This window comes from Gavialis gangeticus, unplaced genomic scaffold, assembly GCF_001723915.1.
Source record: "Gavialis gangeticus isolate Ggan-Ray unplaced genomic scaffold, GavGan_comp1, whole genome shotgun sequence".
NCBI lineage: Eukaryota > Metazoa > Chordata > Crocodylia > Gavialidae > Gavialis > Gavialis gangeticus.
The window spans coordinates 249,927,492-249,947,613 of NW_017729032.1; the positions used below are offsets into that span (position 1 = coordinate 249,927,492).

A 20,122-nucleotide genomic window follows, 5' to 3' on the forward strand; every position below is an offset into this window, starting at 1 on the left:
TTCCCCAGGCTCCTGGCATTTGTGTATAGACACGCAAGTGTCCCCTTAGGGGCTCCTGCCTGGGGACCACCCTGCCACAGGCAGCCCCACCACATCATCCTTCCCTAGCAGGGTGTAGTTTTAGGTCATGTCCCAGGACCAGGAACCTCCTCCATCCCCATAGTTCCTACCCTTAACCTCCAGGTGTTCTGGGAGCAGGAGCTCTGGCTGGGTGATGTTACCCCTCTGGCTCTCTGCAGCAACTGCCCACTCAGCTCTGAGGGCCTGTGTTTATAGTGAGGCTGCCCAGCCCCATCCTCCAATCTAGGTGTCCCCTTCTGGTCATGTGCTTGCCTATCCCATTTACTTTCTAACCCAGGGGTGGGCAAAATGTGGCCCGGGGGCCAGATGCGGCCTGCTAGGCCATACTATCAGGTCTGCGGAGCCCCTAAAAATTTAGAAAATTAACATTTATCAGCCCTGGGATGCCTGTCATGCGGCCCTCGATGGCTTGCCAAAACTCAGTAAGCGGCCCTCTGCCCAAAATAATTGCCCGCCCCTGTTTTAACCCATTACTTGGTGAATATGTATTCATTTTGTCTATACCTACCTGCCCTAAAATGTTCTTTTAATTATAATAAAGTATCTTCATGTCTGTGACAGGAGTATCTCTGATGGAGCCTTTCTATTGGTGGCTCCACCTTCCTGTTCTGGGCTAACCGCTTGCTTACTCACCTGCCATGCCTTGATCTTAATTGATTAACTGACCGATGTAATTAGCGGGAAGCTGCCCACTTTATGCACCCCGGTGCCAGGGGGTGCTATCTGCGGCTCCTTTTCCACCCCTACGCCACAGCCCAAGCCTTGCAGATGGTACTAACATGGTCCTTGCCTTCTCTCTCAGGGGCTCCCCACAACCCCCTTTACTCTGGGGCTTGTCGCTGCCCCCTTTACTCTGGGGCTCGTCACTCCTCGCGGCCCTCTCTCCGAGCTCCTCACTGCCTCCCTTGCTCTGGGCTTCTCACCCCTCGCAGCCTGCTTTCCGGGCTCCTCACTGCCCACTTTGCTCTGGGGTTTCTCACCGTGCCTCGTGGCCCTCTTTCTGGGCTCTTTACTGCCCCCCTTGCTCTGGGGTTTATCACCGCCTCCGTGCTCTGGGGCTGGGGCCAATGCACCCCAAATGCTGCGCCCTCTCTGGTACCAGGATCCCCATGCTACTGTGGAGTCCCTATGAGGTCTCCTCCAACCCCTAATAGCCTCACCCGGTCCTCCAGTTAAAACAGTAAACACAAAAACACAAAGCCCCTGGGCTATACCATAAAACTAAACCATCCAGTCAAAACAGCATTCGATCCCTACCAGGAAAATACTCCAACCCATGGCAGCAACCAGGGGATGCTCATGCAGTCGATCTTCTCTCTCTCTGCACTGGCTGAGCTGCCCCTTCTTGGCCGCCAGAGGGGAACTGCCCTCCTGGCCTCATGCCTGGGCTTAAGAAGGGCCAAGCCCTGCCCCTTCCTTCAGCTGGTTCCATTGGTTGCCCTAGTAACCAGCACCTGTGCTGCCCTGGTGACTGGCAGTTGAGCCTCCCTCTTCTCGCCACTAGGGGTCTCTCCTGAGCCATTTCTGCTTTCAGGCGCAGGGCACCCAAGTGCTCTGCGACAATGTCTCTTATCCTTTTCTGGAGACTGTCTTTCTGGATTCAGAAATGAGACAGGCACCAGTGTTCTCTGCAGACAAACTAAGTATTTTTTCTTTGCCTTTTAAGAAAAGTTTAAAAATACCTTCTTATGAGTACTCATCCATTCATCCCTAAAGTCACACACACTTGCTTTCTGGAGACAAAAAGTCTCCCAGATTACCTTACCCAGTTTATGAAGGAAAGAAAGACTAATGGTCCATTTGTGATTGCTGTTCTCCTTTTAGTGAAGAGGAAAGAGGGGACCCAGCACAGGTCTCTAACAAGCAAAAAGGAGCTAAATGATAGAGAGAACTCCACAGTCCATCTCTTCTATGTGCCACTTATCTTGACTTATTATGTGCAAGGAAGCTCATTGGCCTTTATCAGCCAGATTTCCATTGTTTTGTGGGAATAATTGGCTCCCACTTCCTTCACCTAGGTTTGTCAGAGTAGAATACACCTTGTCCTGCTTTCTAGAATTGGCAGGATATGAAACATTTCTATTACTGCACCATTAGATCTGAGTGTGAGAGTTGTTTTGGAGTGCACTTGGATATGGGAAACTGTACACATTTCATAAAATATTTGATCACCTAGCACTGTGCTGTGATTTGAGAATGGCAGTTATCTAAGAGAGGCAGTTATCATTGTTAATGTTCTTTAAATAAGTGTGCTTTTACCTGCCCCAATTACTCTCTCAATACGAATTCTTGAAGGATCTATCTCCTTTGCAAACTCATGGACAGCAAGAGAGGGATCTTCATATGTGTCTGGATCAATGTATGTTTTGACACCTGGGAAATGCACTGCAAAGAAAGAAAGCATATTAAGCTTATCATAATGGTCACATACAAACTGAAAATTGTAGTGACTAAAAATTACTAAAACTAATCTCAGAAATGCACAACAGGTGGCAAGTGTATTGGCAGTAACAGATCTTCCAAGGATTAAATAAGTATGAAAATAAAAATCCCTCCCATCCTCAAGGTCTTTCTAGGTGAGACTTCAGAGATACTGAGGAAATGATGCAACTGGAGTAAAAGCCTATATTTGGATCAATAGAGGACTTCAGATCCACCAATCCAGCACTTACCAGTATGAAAACCCATCCATTAATTTAAAAATAAGAGTCCCTTCCCCTTCTAAACTCCCACCAGGCTTTAAAGTAGGGTGACCATATGGAACAATGTCAAATCCAGGGAACTGTTCCCATCCCCCTCAAGTCAGCAATGGTTCTGCAGGCTGAGGCAGGGATGGGGTTAGGAGTGGTGCAGCTGTGGCATTACTATTCAGGCAGCTAAGGGAGTCAATGACCCATTAATGACCCATTGTTCTTTACTTCGCAGATGTTAACAATCATTTCTCCACTAATCAAACTAACTGATTTTAGGGCAATTTTGCTGTCGCTAGGGCTTCTGATTTCACAGACTGTACCACTCTGCCTCTCCACCCTACACTCCGTGCCTGAGAAGCTCATTTTAAACTTTACCAGCCAGCTGGGACTAGCCTCTGAAATGCAGGACTGTCATGAAATACACTGAATGCAGAAAGTCTGAAATGCAGGACTGAGATGCAGAGCAGAGTCAAAGGTGTTGTCTATAGTATAGACAGCCCACTGAGACAGTTGGACTTCCATTGTAACAGATCTAAACTCATCTTGATGTTTATTCTTTGAACAATTTATCAACAAAATACAACCATCTGTCCAATATTTTAAAAGCAGCAGTTGGTAATCTGTGGGACTGCCCTAGGATAAATGGACACCCTACTTTTAAGTGTGGCTTATAATCTGGGATGCGAGTCTGTCACCCTCACATTGAGGGTGACTTTGCTATGTGATAAATACAATAATAATTCAGTGGAATTACTTAAGGAGTAATCTATTCCTCAATATGAGTGAATATGACAGAAATGAGCCCCACAGACAACAACAGGATCAACTCAGACAGGATTGTAATCATGGTTGTTGATGTATGAATCCTTCAGCTGAGCACTCAGTCCTTATGCTTGAGATTCTCCACAGTAAAAAGTCAGAAAAACAGCTTGTGGAACCTGTGTTGACAGTACAATGTAAAGAACCATGCTTACTATGGGCTGAGCAATGGATGTTCTTTCCTCAATTTTTGTCTACTGTTATAAGCAGTTGTATATGTGCGGGAAGTAGGTACATGATGTTTTATTTGATTAATAATTTCAGGACAGCCCTACAAAACTGACCTACATGAGGGAAAGCAAAATCATCTGTGTGTGGGATTGAGGTCCACATAGCTGTTCTACATATCTCAGATATGTGTCCTTGACAGGCAGAGAGAAAGCTTGCTGAGGTTTAACAGAATGAGCTCTAGGAGAAATGTTAGCTTGGACAAAGTCAGGCACCTACTGGGAAAACAAAACATCCATAAATCTTCCCTTTTACCCTGCCATCAGATGCCTTGAATAGTTTATGCACTACTGAATTATTTTGTTTTATCTAAACACAATAGCAAAGCTCTTGCTACATGTATGTTTTTGCTTTATTCAGGACAGCAAGAGTGAGAGAGTGAGAGAGAGAGTCTAAAAGAAGAAATCTAGGATGCAATTAATATAAAAGTAGATTTACAGGGAATTCCATATACCTGTGGTAGGAATTTAGGGTGAAGAATAAAGATTCCCTTGTCCATGGCAAAACATGGCATAGAGATGACCTGACATAAGAACCTGAATCTCTCCAGTCTTCCTAGATGATTCAGTGGAAAGCCAGAGAGTGATGTTCATATGACATGACTGGAATAACAGAGACTTGGTGGGATAGCTCGCATGACTGGAGCACTAACATGGGTGGGTACAAACTGTTCATGAAATTCAGGCAGAGGAGAAGAGGAGGAGAGGTTGTGATTTATGTAAAAGAGCTGTATGATTGCTCAGAGTTCCAGTATGAAACTGCAGACAGGCCCGGTGAAAGTCTCTGGGTTAGGGTCAGAGGAGAAAGCAACTAGGGTGATGTCATGGCAAGTATCTATTAAAGACCACCAGACTAGGAAGATAAGGTGGACGAGGCTTTCTTCAAACAGCTAGCAAATGTTTCTCAATCACAGGCCTTGGTTCTCGTGGGGGACTTCAGTCAACCTGATATTTGCTGGGAGGGCAATGCAGCAGTGCAGAGGCAATCCAGGAGTTTTTGGAGAGTGTTGGGGACAACTTTCTGGTGCAAGTGTTGGAAAGGCCAACTAGGGTCTGTACTATTGACCTGATGCTCAAAAACAGGGAAGAATTGGTAGGGGATGTAACAGTGTATGGCAACTTGGATAGCAGCAACCATGAGATGATTGAGTTCAGGATCATGCAGAAAAGAAAGAAGAAGAGCTGCAGAACATGGACCCTGGACTTCAGAAGAGCAGACATTGACTCACCCGGGGAACTGATGGGCAGGATCCTCTGGGAAGCCAGTTTGAGGGGGAAAGGAGTTCACGAGAGCCGGTTGTATTTTAAAGAAACCTTACTGAAGGTGCATCATTGGAATGTGCAAGAAGACTAGCACATGTGGCAGAAGAGCGGCTTGGCTTAGCAGGAAGCTCTTCAGTGAACTAAAACACAAAAATGTAGCTTACAAGAAATGGAAACTTGGACACAATGATGGAGGAGTGTAAGAGTATTGCTCAGGCATGCAGGGATGATATCAGGAAGGCCAAAGCACAACTGGAATTGCAGCTAGCAAGGGACATGAAGAGTAACAAGAAGGGTTTCTACAAGTATGTCAGCAAGAAGAGGAAGATCAGGGAAAGTGGGTCTCTTACGGAATGGGGGAGGCAACTTAGTGACAGAGGATGCAGAAAAGGCTGAAGTACTCACTGCCTTTTTTACCTCAGTCTTTACAGATAAGGTCAGCTCCCAGACTGCATCAGGCAGCACAGTTTGGTGAGGAGGTGAACAGTTAGCAATGGCAAAAGAACAGGTTAGGGACTATTTAGAGAAGTTGGATGTATACAAGTCCATGGGGCTGGACATGATGCACTGGAGGGTGCTGAGGGAGTTGGCTGATGTGATGGTACAGCCCCTGGCCATTATCTTTGAAAACCTGTGGCAACTGAAGAGGACCTGGATGATTGGAAAAGGGCAAATGTAATGCCCATCTTTAAGAAAGGGAAGAAGGAGGATGTGAGGTACTATGGACCTGTCAGTCTCACCTCACTCCCTGGAAAAATCATGAAGCAGGTTCTCAAGGAATCCATTTCTAAGCAGTTGGTGGAGTAGAAGGTGGTTATGAAGAGTCAGCATGGTTTCCAAAGAGGAAGTCATGCCTGACCAACCTGATTGCCTTCTATGATGAGATGACTGACTCTGTGGATGTGGGGAGAGCTGCGGACACAAAATACCTCATCTTTAGCAAGGCTTCTGATATAGTTTCCCACAACATTCTAGCAAGCAAGCTAAGGAAGTATGCATTGGGCTAATGCACTGTAAGGTCAATAGACAACTGGTTGGATCACTGGGCTGAAAGGGTATTGGTGAATAGCTCGATGTCTACTTGACAGCCAGTATCAAGTGCAATGCCCCAAGGGGCATTGCATCCATTTGGGTACCAGTTTTGTTCAATATCTTTATCAGTGACCTGGAAGATAGGATGGAGAGCACCCTCATCAAGACTCCACATGACACCAAGCTGGGGGGAGTAGTAGACATGCTGGAGGGTAGGGCTAGGATTCAGAGACCTTGACAAATTGGAGGATTGGACCAAAAGAAATCTCATGAAGTTCAGTAAGGAGAAGTGCACTTAGGATGGAAGAATCCCACACACCAGTACAGGCTGGGGACCGACTGGTTAAACAGCAGCTCTGCAGAAAAAAACCTGTGGGTTACAGTGGGCAATAAGCTGAATATGAGCCAACAGCATGCCCTTGTTTTGAAGAAAGCTAACATCATACTGGGCTGAATTAGTACGAACATTAAAAGCAGATCAATGGAAGTGATTCTCCCCCTCTATTCAGCACTGGTGAGGCCACATTTGGAATAAAATGTCCAGTTCTGGGGCCACTACAGAAAGGATGTGGATAAATTGGAGAGAGTCCAGTGGAGGGCAACAAAAAGGGCAAGGGGGCTGGGGCACATGATTTTTGAGGAGAGACTGAGGGAATTGAGTTTATTTAGCGTGGAGAAAAGAAGACTGTCAGAGGATTTAAAAGTATCCTTCAACTACCTGGAGGGAGGTTTGAAAGAGGATGGAGATAGACTGTTCTCAGTGGTGGCCAATGACAAAGCAAGGAGCAGCCAGGGAAGATGACGTTAGATATTAGGAAGGTCTTTCCAGCTAGAAAGGTAGTAAAGCACTGGAACAGGTTACCCAGAGAGACTGTGGAATCTCTATCCTTGGAGGATTTTAAGACCTAGGTAAACAAAGCCTTGGCTGGGACGAGATAGTTGGGGATGGTCCTGCTTTGAGCAGGGGGGGATGGACTAAATGACCTCCTGAGGTCCCTTCCAACCAAATTTTGTATGATCCTATGACAGGCAATAAAGGGATCTATGGCTATCTAAGTTTTGAGGGAAATATTAAATTTTACATAAAATAGTATGCAATTAGTCCTTTGTTATTTTGACTGTTTTATCTCTGATTGCTATCAAGTATTTTGTTTGGATGAAGCTGTCTGGTCTCTACATTGTCATCATTATCATACTTCATAATGAGAAGTCTCTGGAGCATCAGTCTATTCTAATGCTGTAACGTGGAGACCCAGTGAAGAAGTGCAGGGTATTACAGGACTCCACTCTGAAAGAAGAGTAGGTGATGAACCTACCATTACAAAGGAGTGCCTAGAGATATGCAGAGCAGAGTCAAAGGTGCTGTCAGTAGCATAGATGCCCCACTAAGACAGCTGGACTTCCATTATAACAGATCTAAACTCATCTTGACGTTTATTCCTTGAACAATTTATCAACAAAATACAACCATCTGTCCAATATTTTCAAAACAGCACTTGGTAATTTGCTACCCTCATTTACAAACTCATGGTTGAATAGTCTTTTGGATGAATAGATCCAATTTTAGGGAATTCTTTTCTCTGGAGATGGATTTTAGAGGGATTTAGTCCTTTGACTTCTCCTGAACAGCTTGCATAACCGGAGGGCTAGTTGAGAGATGGGAACAAAAATGTTTAAAACCATTTGTAAAGACTTGATAATTTCTGTCTCCTCTCTTGGAGATGGCTGAGAGAGAAGCAGGTTGATGCCAGATGGATTTGGTAGGCTTCAACAGGCCATCATTTATTGGCATGGCTAAACTCCCTGGTGTTGTTGAGTAAAGTATGTCCAAGAGTTTCTGTTGTTCCCCTTGGCCATTCTGAGGGAAATATTTAAGCTTCTGAAATGTATTTTTCTAATATTTGGAAGGCAGAAGCTGATGTAGGTGCGTTCATGGTCTCACCAGAAGAAAATAAGGAATAGCAGCTGGCATTACATGCTCCTTATTGAGTGAATTATCTTCTTCTCCATTATCTTTCTCTTGCCTCTGAGATTGAAGAAGCAGAGTTATCCAAATATGCCAAATCTTCTGCTTAGATAAAGGACCCAGGACACAATGGATTAAGCTGGCTTCTTGGAATGGGGTGGTACAGATTGCTGGGTGGTCTAGAATGGCTGTAGCTGACCTAGTGAGGAGTATTCTTACCATTGGTGACGCATAGGGGGTGCACATGGGTGCATGCGCACCCCCTGTGATCGGCCATGTACCTCCTGGAAGTGCCATCCGCGAAACTGGAAGTGCACTTCCAGTTTTGCCACTGGTACAGTGATTGGCCCCTGGGGAATGTCCCCCCAGACTCAGAAGGCAGCAGTCGCCCATGACTCTTATGGTATATGGGTGGATGGTACATCAGAAGGTACTAGTTGAAGTGACACCTATGAAATTTTGACCTTTTCCTAACTCCCCTAAATGGGAGAAGTTAACTTCAAAATCTACCTGTGACAAATTAAATTCTTGGAGTGTAGGCAAATATCGTTACGAGCAGCTACCACTGTAAACACTGAAAACATTAGACTGTTTCAGGGGCATAAGGGTGCACTCCTTAGAATATTTCCCTACCTCCCATGGAGGTTCTTAAGGAGGAGATGGGGGACATGAAGGAGATGATACTCTGCTCTATTTGACAGAAGATAGGAAAATAAATATGTTACCTCTGGGGGAAAGGGACAATCCAATTAGGACCTGTAAAGAGGGGAGGTTGGTTCAGGTTCCTGACCCTCCAGCAGGTTGCTTTTTAATGACCTCCGTGAGTCTTCCAATGAAAGTGACTTGTATCAAGTCCAGAAGAAATCACACTATTATACAGGATTTTGGTGCTGAGGTCATAAATATCAAGATCTTGGACACTAAAGACATAGCTGATGCTGAGAAGGTTACTGCAACTATGAAGGATGTATATGATATGGAGGTATTTTGGACTGAGATTCTAAGTACCACGAGGACACTGCCATGAGCAGTGAAGTCTTTGGGTTTTAGCCCAAACTGTCAAAGCTTTCCTATACATTAGTACTAACTCGAGTACTGGAATGAGTCTCTTCAATTTTGTGGCTGAATGGAGGCAGAATAATGGTGATTCTTTGCCTCTCAGGTGCCAGGGAACAAGCCTCTGTTGAGAGGTACACCTTTCTACCTCAATCAGACATCAATGTTGAAGTAGTGGTAAATGAATGAAGTCTCTGAGAAGAAGCAGCCTGAGACCTTGCAGTGGGCTGAGAGTTAAAAGTGGAACTTTCAGACATGAGGAAACTGAGGCTTTTCTTAAGACCTCCTAGAGGTTGAGAAGGCCTGTACCAAAGCTGCCAGCAAGAAGAATTTTAGCCTTGACCCCAGAGCTTTTTGGACAAGCGGCACTGAGAACAGCACCCCATGATATATCTTTCTGAAGGACATAACAGGCACTAAGAGTGTCCATTGCCGATGTGCACATTACTGTCTCACAACAGGCAGCTTTATTCACTGGCTCTTTAGTCACTGTAATGGTCTTTATACTTCTGTAAGGAAGGATGTGGCTTAAGGCTAACAAAAACTTGCTGACTGATAACTATGCCACCATTTTATAAACCAATGGGCAAAGGGTATTTGCATAAAAAGAGTGGAATCTTTAGAAAAGTCATTATACACACACACACAAACACACACACGAATATAGATATGTGGGTATAATGACTTTTCTAAAGATTCTACTCTTTGCATGCACATGCCCTTCTCCCATGGGTTTATAAAAATGATGGCATAGTTATGTCAGTAAGGTTTTGTTAGTCTTAAGTCACATTCTTGCATATATCGATCTATCTATCTATATGTATATATATCTTTCCATATATACATATATGTATGTGTGTATGTGTACACACAACACACATCGCATTTCACATCAGCTGTTATTTTGCCCACTAGCCTGAAAAACTACTGAATTGTACTAATGTTGAAATGCTCATTATAATAAATGCAAATATTTCAATGAAATTCGAGAAGAGAATGCACAGACAAAAAAGAGATCCTAACTGTATAATCAACAGTGGTCTACCCACAATGAATAGCTTACAGGAGCATGGACAAAAGGTGTAGAGAAAGCAATGCTTAAATTTATTTAAAATATGAGAAAGGCATTAAGTAATAAAATGTTGCACAACTTACAATGCCCATTTTGCAAATGAGCCCTTCTTTTTTCTTCAGACTTCATTTTGGCCTTGATGTACCACTGGCATCTTTTTAAAAACAAGGAAACAGAGCTGTAATTAAAAAACTTATCACATACAGAATAAAACCACATGGCATTTTATGTTCAGTTTTATGACAAACTATTTTGGTTACCAGTGCTGAACCACCTATACCGAACATACAGAAAATATCTTTTGTTAAGAATTTTTGAAAGAATTATGCATTATGAGCAACTAGAATAAACTACATACAAATAAAAATAAAATGTGCTTGGGCTGATTAGTAGTAAAATGACCTACACTAAAATTCAAATGAGATGCAATAAATCCAAACTTTTCACATTTAGCTCAAACCAGATACTTCGTTTCCAGGTTTATACCTCTTATCTTTGATTAAAAAATCCTAAAACTTCTTCCAATTTGGTGACAAATAACTAATATTAACTCCTCAATGCCTTACCTTTGTGTTTGCTAGAGGTATAACAAGCAGGGTTTGTGCCCTAGGCAACCCTGCAGGAAAGCAGGGGAAAGTGCAGGCAAGGAGAGTGCCATAAGGGTATGGTTCTGAGAACTTAGGGGGAGGGGAGGGCATAGGAGTTTTATCTATGCTGGGGACTGAAAAACATCCTCTGGCTTCTAATACCACTCCCAGCTGTTCCTCTTATACCCAGCTGCTCCTGCAAGAGCAATGCTGTATGGCTGCTCTTGCTGCTGAGGCATAGAGTCTGCAATGGTGGGAGCAGTTTTGATGCCCCTGTTAAGTTGGTGCTGTGAAACTGAGAGCCCTGCCCAGGGCTGCAAATCATCTGGGATGCTGGGGCACTCTGGTTTAAGTTAAACCAGGAAAGGATCTGGGACAGACATTGCATAAACCGATTTGACCCAGATCAGTTAAGTCTGATACTACATTCAACTAGGTTTATCTCAAACCGGTTTCAGCCATTTTCAAACTGGTTTATGTGAACTGAGCATCTGTTCTGTTACAGGTTTAAGCCAGTTTTGATCACTTAAACCAGTTTGTGTGTAATGTCTGTCCCTAGCCTATGATACTGATGGGCTAAATAAAAGGATTAAGATCATAGTGTTGGAGTGAGGTTGTAGCCATGATGGCCCAGGAAATCTGCAATAGGTAAGGATTATTGTGGGTGATATCTTTAGTAGGACCAAGTTCATGGCTGAGAGAGAATTAGGTTTAAAATTATTTTAGTGTCAAAACTGGACATTTTCTCTGATTGGACCTGTACTCCAATGTGTGCATTTATGCTGTTGTTACCACAGGCAAGATTTCAGTGAACATACAGAGTAAACAAAATTCAGCCAATTGTGTGAGTATGATTATGATTCAGTGTATATTTGTAAGTACTTATAATGAACTTCAAACTCAATTTAATTTTGTGAAGCCCCTTTTGTTTTTTTGGCCTCATATTGGACTGGAGTCCCAAGAGGTGTTTTCAGTGAATGAACAGCACAGAGTGATCAATGGTCATTAACATTTAATGAATTGGTATGCCAGTATTCTGGGGCTGTTATTAGGGTTAGCCATGCTATAAGAAACTATTCTTCCCAATCTGGACTATAGGTTAGGGAAATTAAGCAACAGATCATTTCATAAGAAACGTTGCTTGCCTGAGGTGACCACTGAGGCATAGTTGAGATGACACAAGTGACTGAACAGTTATTTAAAAAAAAAAAAAAAAATGAAAAAGTCTGCTCTTAGTACATTTCTCTCGCAAACTGACCAGCTGATAAGAGAAGATGGGCAGTAGGTTGGTACTGGGAAGACTGGGGACCTAAAAAGGACTGACCAAAATCTAGAGCTCTTTTAGAATGGTTACAATAGTGGAGGGAGAGAGGGAGGGAGTTGTGTGCAGATATTAAATATTTTTCAAGGTTTAGTAAACCTATGATGCTTTCTGCATGAGTTAAAAGTTGTGTGTGCTTAGAAGTATATTGGCAGAATCTGCATGTGAATGTGCATGCAATTTGCTTTCATCATATAGCCCTAACTATAAGAGGTAAAATAAAGAAGTAAATAAGAGGTCTCTGACTTTGGTGGAAATTTTGAGAGTGTCCAAGGTCTTACTGAGACACTTGGGCAAGTCAAAGCTGGTTTGGGGGCCTTGGCCATGGGGTCCCCACTTCCAAAGAGGATGTCAAACACAGGGCTCACACTTGGACTGTGCTCCCAGAAGCCTAGAGCCAAAGAAACTAATTCAGCCGGTGTTTCTCAACTAGGTAATGCAACAGCTTTGTTACAGCATGGACACTGCCACCACTGCTGCTGCAATTGGGTGAAACTGCCACTTACACTTTGTGCAGAGCCAGACCAGGAAAGGCTGTGGGTTATCTGATAAAACTAAGGCAGGCAGGAGTGCCCAGTTTGCCCCATCCCTCCCTGGTCCAACCCTGAATACTCATGTTGCAAACCCTGGTTGAGACCCAATGACGTAAGTGGAGGCACTGCAATGTGTTTCCCAGCAGATGGGCCAGTACATACAAAAAAGTTATGGAGGACTGTCCTGAATCTTAAAAGGTTGAGAACCGCTACTCTGAATTTTGCCCATCTCCCTAGCAGGCAAAGAGTATGCAGGGCCTTAGGTCTGAGCAAGTACAGAAGCATCTGCCACCAAGGGGAGCTTGTATGAGTTATAACAACAAATTTTACAGTTTTGGCATATTTTCAGTATTGGTAGCTGCAAGACAAACCAAAAATTAATTTCTCTAATGGTCAAAATAAATTATAATAGAATTTAATGATGAATTTCCTGCAATTTAAACAGCCATCCCCTATGATTTTTTTTTTCGGCTTTACGTCATTAAAGCTTTCATTTCTATATCTGAAATGTGATAGAACTGCTTCCTGTTTGCTCTTAGTGAATAATCATTCATTGAAGTACACAGTTAGGTGCTTATCTCGCCCTGTCTCTCCAATATGAATAGATTCATCAGCAGCCTTGTGATTTGACAGTTCATCAAATTGCTAATTCTAAACAGTGAAGCAGAGCACATCTGTATGGTACCAATCCAATCTCTTACGCTGAAATTTGCCTCAAATCCTATAGTAAATTGAGTATTTATTCAAAATGTTCTCACTCTGTCTTCAGAGAATAATTTCCAAAGAATATTCTCTTATCACTGCATTTAAGCAATACTTCAAAATGAATTCATATCTTATGTAATTGAAATACTGCCGTTCAGTATGATGCTAGAAAGCGAAAAGAACCTCTGATGTTCTTAACATTAGCAAATGGAAAAATGAAAGCAGAAAGGATTGAGGAATATTCATTTCAATACACAGCTTATCCCACTACTTATTTCCTTTCAAGAGAAGCTTTCAAATTATATTTCAGGAATTCCAATTGCTGGTTCTACACAATCATTTATTTCAGAAGTTTGTCTTTGGTTGAATACACCCTTATGACCCTAAAACAGTCTAATGTTTTCAGTGTTTACAGTGGTAGCTGCTCGTAAAGATATTTGCCTACACTCCAAGAATTTAATTTGTCACAAGTAGGTTTTGAAGTTAACTTCTCCCATTTTTCTTAATTGAATGTTAACACTGACGGTTCTATTGTTTTACTCCATCACAAGTGAACAGTACATTAATTTCCATAATGATAGAGATTGTAATTCTTGCTTATAGCAATCAAATGATTTATTGAGACTTTGAGAGTAGTACGTCAAGTCCACAAAGACAGACCTTAACTTTCATTTTAGTTTCCCCAGTTAGGGACAATAACGTGACATAGAATTAGATAAAACCCTTAGCCCTATGGAAAAGATACAGTACTATCTACAAATGATCTGCACTGACAATTACAACTTTCTCCACTCCAATAAGAATTGGAAGCAAAAGTCTCATTCCTGTTGTCATAGCTAGAAATCCAGGTGATTTGCCATCCACATGGTTTTCCAAGTCCTACATTCAGTCATGGGTATATTTCTTATACCTTCATTTAAATGATCAGTAACTAGAGAGCTTATATATATCCTCTAGGCCAGGCCGATTCATTGTGGGCAGACTTTCTTTGGAATGTTGCTTTGTGGAAGTCTTAAGAACATACCAGCAATTCCCCTGTACATCCAACCTCCTAGTTATGTGCTTTAGGAACCTGATTGGGTCTTTTCAAATTATTTTTTGCATCCCTCTACTGAGCCCTTTTAGCTTTTTTTCTTTTCCTTTCTTTCAGTGAATCTATGCACCGGTTCTTGATACACTATAGAGATGAGCTGTCACCTGTTGTATCAGTAGTGAAATTAAATTGTTTCCTTTCTTAATTACTGTGTAAGCTCCTCCTCAAAAGGAGTAAGTTTGAGGGTTATTTCTTGGCTGTACAGCCACACTCTCTCTCCCTCTCCAGATCGGTTCATAATTTTTTTTCCCCATGGTATCCTGTGCCTGACACACTTGTTTCAATCTCAAATATTATTTAATTTTCTCAAATGCTGTCCTTCAGGTCACAGATAGAAGGGTGCATTGCATCCCCCACCCATGAATTTGAAAACAGCCTTGCAAGTTCTTGCTGCCTAAGCATAATGTCAAAGGGAACATGGATTTTCAGTGTCAACAAATAGTTTTTAAGGAGAGAAAAGGATAGATTAGTGTTATATGCAAAGATTACAAAGATGTGTCTTTCTCTTCCAGTCTTGTTGACCTTCACTGGGTAAGACACTAAACATGGAATCAGTGGCGTTATTTCTGTATTCACAGAGTGAACTGTACTGGTCCCTATCTTGATTATCTGGAGTTGTTGGCAAAAATCAGATAATAACTGTGATTCAAATCCCTTTCTTTGATCCCTGCAGGTGCATCTTGGTGGGCTGAAGTGCAACACTGCATGTTCAATCAGTGCATGTGTAGCTCTCTCTGTCCTTTTAACATTTAGTGGCTGTGATTTGATATACTTTGAAAAAGTGTCATCCTACCAGCAAGTGACAATTTCTAGCTGGTGTTTCCGGTAATATTTCTTTCAAATATATCTGTGTCCAGGACACAGAAAGTTAAGAAATTTTCCCCAAAGATGTTTGGCTTCCTTTTGCTGGCATTCTTCTTGCATGACAAATAAGACAAAAAAGTACCTGCTATATATCATCTGCAGCCAGGACCAGTCAAAAAAATCTACCAAATACTTAGCAAAATGTCTTTTCATAACCCAAGTAGCCTCCTGCTTCATCATCATGCTGCTGATTTAGTAGTGTTCTGTGAAAGTTTGCTGCCAAAACAGGTCTGTTACCTTCATATATGTGCAAACTTGTAACCAGATGATCAGTGAGTAATGGTTTTTGATTGGCATAAAAACTCCCTAATGCAAGTCTCCTTTAGCAGATCCATTGGCACACAAAAAGTAACTCAGGGTTCTTGGACTGGTCCTGCCTGATGTCACAAGCTCAGTCTATTCCTAGTGCTTTCACTCTACTGAAAACCTCTGCAGGCATATTTTGCCTTTCAGATATACGGTGAAGTATGAAGGTTTATTTGGGCTGTTTTTTTAATCCTGCTAGACAGGCATCCTTCTGCGTTGTACTCATAAGAAGCCTCTGCAGGACACTTAATTGTAGAAACAACCCAGTGGAGACATGAGGACACATTTTGACTCCAGGTGACTTATTCTACAGACCATTCAAATTCCCTTACAAGCTAATAAGGGACAACACATAATTCACATCACACATTCTATACCTAGTGCATACAGATAACAGGACTTTGGGGCCTCCATAATAGCCAGACACTAGTTATGTAGCCATATACTTGGTTTTCCTCATGTATTTTGTGACCTCCCAAAGCCATCTGCTCATGTTGTGCTTGTGCTCATCAAGTTGTTCAAATGCAAAGCCAACAACAGCCACAATGGATAGGGTAGACCCAGGAATTTAGGCACAGCATGTTTTATAAGTCTTTGTCTTAGTGACTCAAATAGATTTTGATGTTACCCTCAGCCTAGATACAGTCTTTTTGCCCTTTAAATTTTTGTACCAGTCTCCTGTAGAAGCCATAGAGACCTACAAACTCCTGCACAAAGATTTATAGAGACTTTACAGTCCTTACTGTCTATCTTCGTGGCCTGTATGTCCTAACCAGATGCTGCCTCCTTAAAAAGTTCTAGAGTCCTTTCCACAACTACAAAATGTTTCTTGGAAATAAAGAAATCAGTTATGTGAAGATGCTTTTAAGTTCTTGAAACTTGGGTTAGATATTTATTGTCCTCTAAAATGTCCTTGGTGCATTTAAGTGTCCAAAAGACATTCTACAGAATTGAAACAATCTATAGAATGTCACAAAGGCAGTTTTCCCTTTATCCTCAGGTATCATTTTTATCTAATAGTATCCAGATACCAAAAAATATATATTAGAAAGCTTTGTTCCTGACACTTTATCCACAGCGTCTGTCACATGAGGAAATGAGCCGCTATCTTGAACAGTGTGTGGATTAAGACTTCTGGAATCAACACTTATTCTCAGGTCTCCACTGTGTTTTTTACAATAATAACTGAGGATGCCAAAAGATTATCCTCCAGCATGCAGGTTTGCTTCTCTTACACCCCTGCTTAACATGCCATGGGAATTTGATGTTGGGTTCTGCATCATAGAAACATTCCCTGGTTTCAGTATGATCTGTTGTGACCCCAATCCTAATTTTCCCAAGATCATCATTATTCTTGAATAAGACACTAGCAAACATAGTAGCAGTGATTGCTTCATCTTTTTGGCTTCTATAAATAATTTTGTCAACACCCTAGCTTTATTACTGAGTTGTTTTACAGCTCTTTCTATCTGCCTGTGAAAGGCTTTGAAACATCAGCTACATTGGACACTGCCTTTTCCCCTAGCTGCACCTTCTTTGTTACATTTGTTGCTACTACCCAGAACTTGCTCTTTGGTTCAGTTTGAAACAGAGTTATGCTAAACAGCCATCCTGACAGGATATTTCTCACTTCAAACACTCCTTGTAGGCTCGCTGTATCAGTCCTTTATCTATAGACCTGTTATTGCATCATGACCTGGTTTCAACACAGCTTGTTTTGAACTGCTGCAGGAAGGAATTGATTTTTGTCGGCCATAAAGCACTAAGAATTTCTCCTTAGGGTCCAACTTCCTTCTATCCACATCCAGCAGAAGTATCTGGGTATTAGTAAGGACCAAGTCTGTTACATTAACAGTACAGAAGTCACGTCATACCCGTCCATCTGGTATAATCTGGTCCACAGTTATATCCAATATGTGAGTTTCCTTCACCAGCAAATTATTAATTTCCCTGTTGAAGTATTTATGAATTTAATTTTCACATAGGATTTTCTCAGGTTTTTCCACAGGGCTGCCTTTTCTATAGGACCCTCTATGAACTACTTATCCACAAACTAGCAAACTTAACAGTTTGTGCTTCAGGTGAATCACCTCCCAACTAGGGTAGCACAAATACAGCCCTACCAAACAGGCTACTCTGTTCATAAAAATACCTTATTTACTTGATTCCAAGAGGAGGTTTTTTTCCACCCCTTCAACTTGGGTGAAACCCCCCCCCATTTTGCATTTGACTACAAACTGAGGGGAGAAGGAGGGGAAGCAAAAAAAACAAATCCATCTCTGTATTATAAAGAAGGAAATGGTATGAGAGAATCATAGTAATATGAGAATTGGGTAAATCCTTATAGATCATCTAGTGAATTCTCCTGCCAACATAGCAATGTTCTCTTCAGTAAATTTAGTATGGCTATGTTCCCTTTCATTTTAAAAATCCCAAGCAAACAAAGCTCTCACCATTTCCCTTGGGGAGTCTATTCTATAGCCCAATAGATATCATTGCCTGGAGATTTTTCCAAATGTTTTTATACTCTGTTTAATTTCATATTATTCTCAAATTACATGGCCTTTAACCATGCTCTCAATCTCATGCTTAGGAAGGCCCAGATTCTATCACTAAACTGAAATTAACAGATAAGGGAGAAAACAACCAACCACTGCACATGAGAAAAGATTTCAATCTGCACCATTTCTGTTCATATATTCAATCTCTGTATTTGCTGCTGTGCAGGTATTACTTTTTCAAAATTTTATACAGATGAAAATAAATCAAAGTAAGCCACTAAAATGGCTGCATATAGCAAGACAAATTGCCTACCCCATGCATTCAGAAAACAGGAGTCAGCTGCCACTTGCACAAATTGTGTGATTTGCTTAAAACCATGAGATTTAAAATGCATAATATATTATGGGTTATTTTAATGTTCTTCTTGTTTCTGAGTTTTTAAGGAGCAGCTGGGTTATGTCTTCAAGTTTTTTTCTCTGCAACCAGGAAGGTGAGAGATTTACTTAAAATAAAAAGAAAAAAAAATGAAAGCTTAGCTTTTTTACAGAATCAAGGGCCTCCATGGGATGAAGCTATAAGCAAAACTCCAGATATCATGGGACTCACAATAGCATTGTGAGAGTTGATGATACTGAATAAAGATGACATTTATAACACTACAGCTGTTCTTCACAAGGTCCTATTACAACTCAAACCATGCATTAATTGTACTAATAATGAATATGAACCCTCTCTTTGGGATGAATCACCTTGGGTAAATTAGTATAGCAAAGTTTTAATTACCTCCCAGTGATTAGGAAGAACAGAGTGAGGATGACCAGGAGAGTGAATCCACCAACAGCAGCAGTGGCAATTACAAGAATCTGCCCCTGCTCCGCAGCTATATCAGAAGCTGAAACAGAAACACAAAGAAAAGGGGTTAAAGTTTCAACATCTGGGATTCATAAAGAATGGATTATAATGCCTTACCAGTGGAACATCCCAAATATTCTATGAGCACTGGAATTTCTGCAGTGATTAGTGGGGGGAGTCAATGGAATTTGCCTGGGAAGTGATGGGGTGGAAGGTTCTTTGTGAAATTATTTCCTTGCTCCACTGCTGATGGAGGGTGGATGGTTTTGACAATTAGGGAAGTAAAGTAGCAGCTGGTGTTAGTTCATGTATAGTAAACCCACTGTCCTGCTTTTTACTCTGCCTTGAACCTTCTGACCTTGCTTGCCAAAGCTTACAAATTACACAGTTAAAATGGCTGGTATTTCTAGGCCCTGGAATTCTCTGCTCATAAATAAGTGTAAAATTGTAGCTTATTACATATTCAAAATAGAGCTGGATTTTCAGATTAACACTGTACATACTTTTAGGACATGTAATCATTGACCTAAACAGTGTGTACACCACATGTACAGCCTCATGGGGGGTGCACACACAGACACAGACACAGACACAGACACAGACACAGACACATATGAGCAGCTGTAGCCTGCACGCAGCCAGGAACACAGCCCAGCATGTAGAGCTGAGCCCTGCAGGTAAGTCTGTGGAGAGGACGGGCATGGGGGAAGGAAAAAGCGTGGGGGTGGCGCAGATCGAGGCTCCCATGGTAAGAGATGGAGTGGGGCAGGGGCAGGGGCTGGGGCTGGGGTGAATGGAGCCCTGGGGTCAGGACAGGTCCAGGGATAGGATGTGGGAGGCTTGTCCAGGGCTATGGGGGGTGGTGTGGCTCCCCATCACCATGCACACCCCCAGAAGAGGCATGGGGGGCCCCATGTCCCCCAGATTTGTGTGCAGAGCCTTGAGAAGGCATGGGGAACACATGCCCCCTGGATCTATGCATGGGGTGGAGGCAAGCTTCCTGTTGTGTGCTGGGGCTCTGCGCCCTGTTTCCTTTGCCCCAGGAGCTGAGTAATGCCATGTTGTGCCTCCCATGGCTGGGTGGGCAGGGGACATGCAGCATGGCCAATGTGCAGCTCCTGGGGCAAAGGCAGCATGGCGCAGAGCCCTC

At 42.2% G+C, this 20,122-nt stretch overlaps 1 protein-coding gene across 1 annotated transcript in view; it reads right to left on the reverse strand.

Moving 5' to 3' along the window:
- The window catches only part of EPHA6 (EPH receptor A6), a 1,262,645-nt gene that overhangs the window by 329,293 nt on the left and 913,230 nt on the right, over positions 1 to 20,122 (reverse strand). The window contains exons 9-11 of the mRNA XM_019525724.1: positions 18,904 to 19,012; positions 10,293 to 10,363; positions 2,341 to 2,466 (exon numbers count right to left, since the gene is read on the reverse strand). Coding sequence (XP_019381269.1) covers positions 2,341 to 2,466; positions 10,293 to 10,363; positions 18,904 to 19,012 — 306 coding nt within the window. The remainder of the gene's footprint in view (positions 1 to 2,340; positions 2,467 to 10,292; positions 10,364 to 18,903; positions 19,013 to 20,122) is intronic.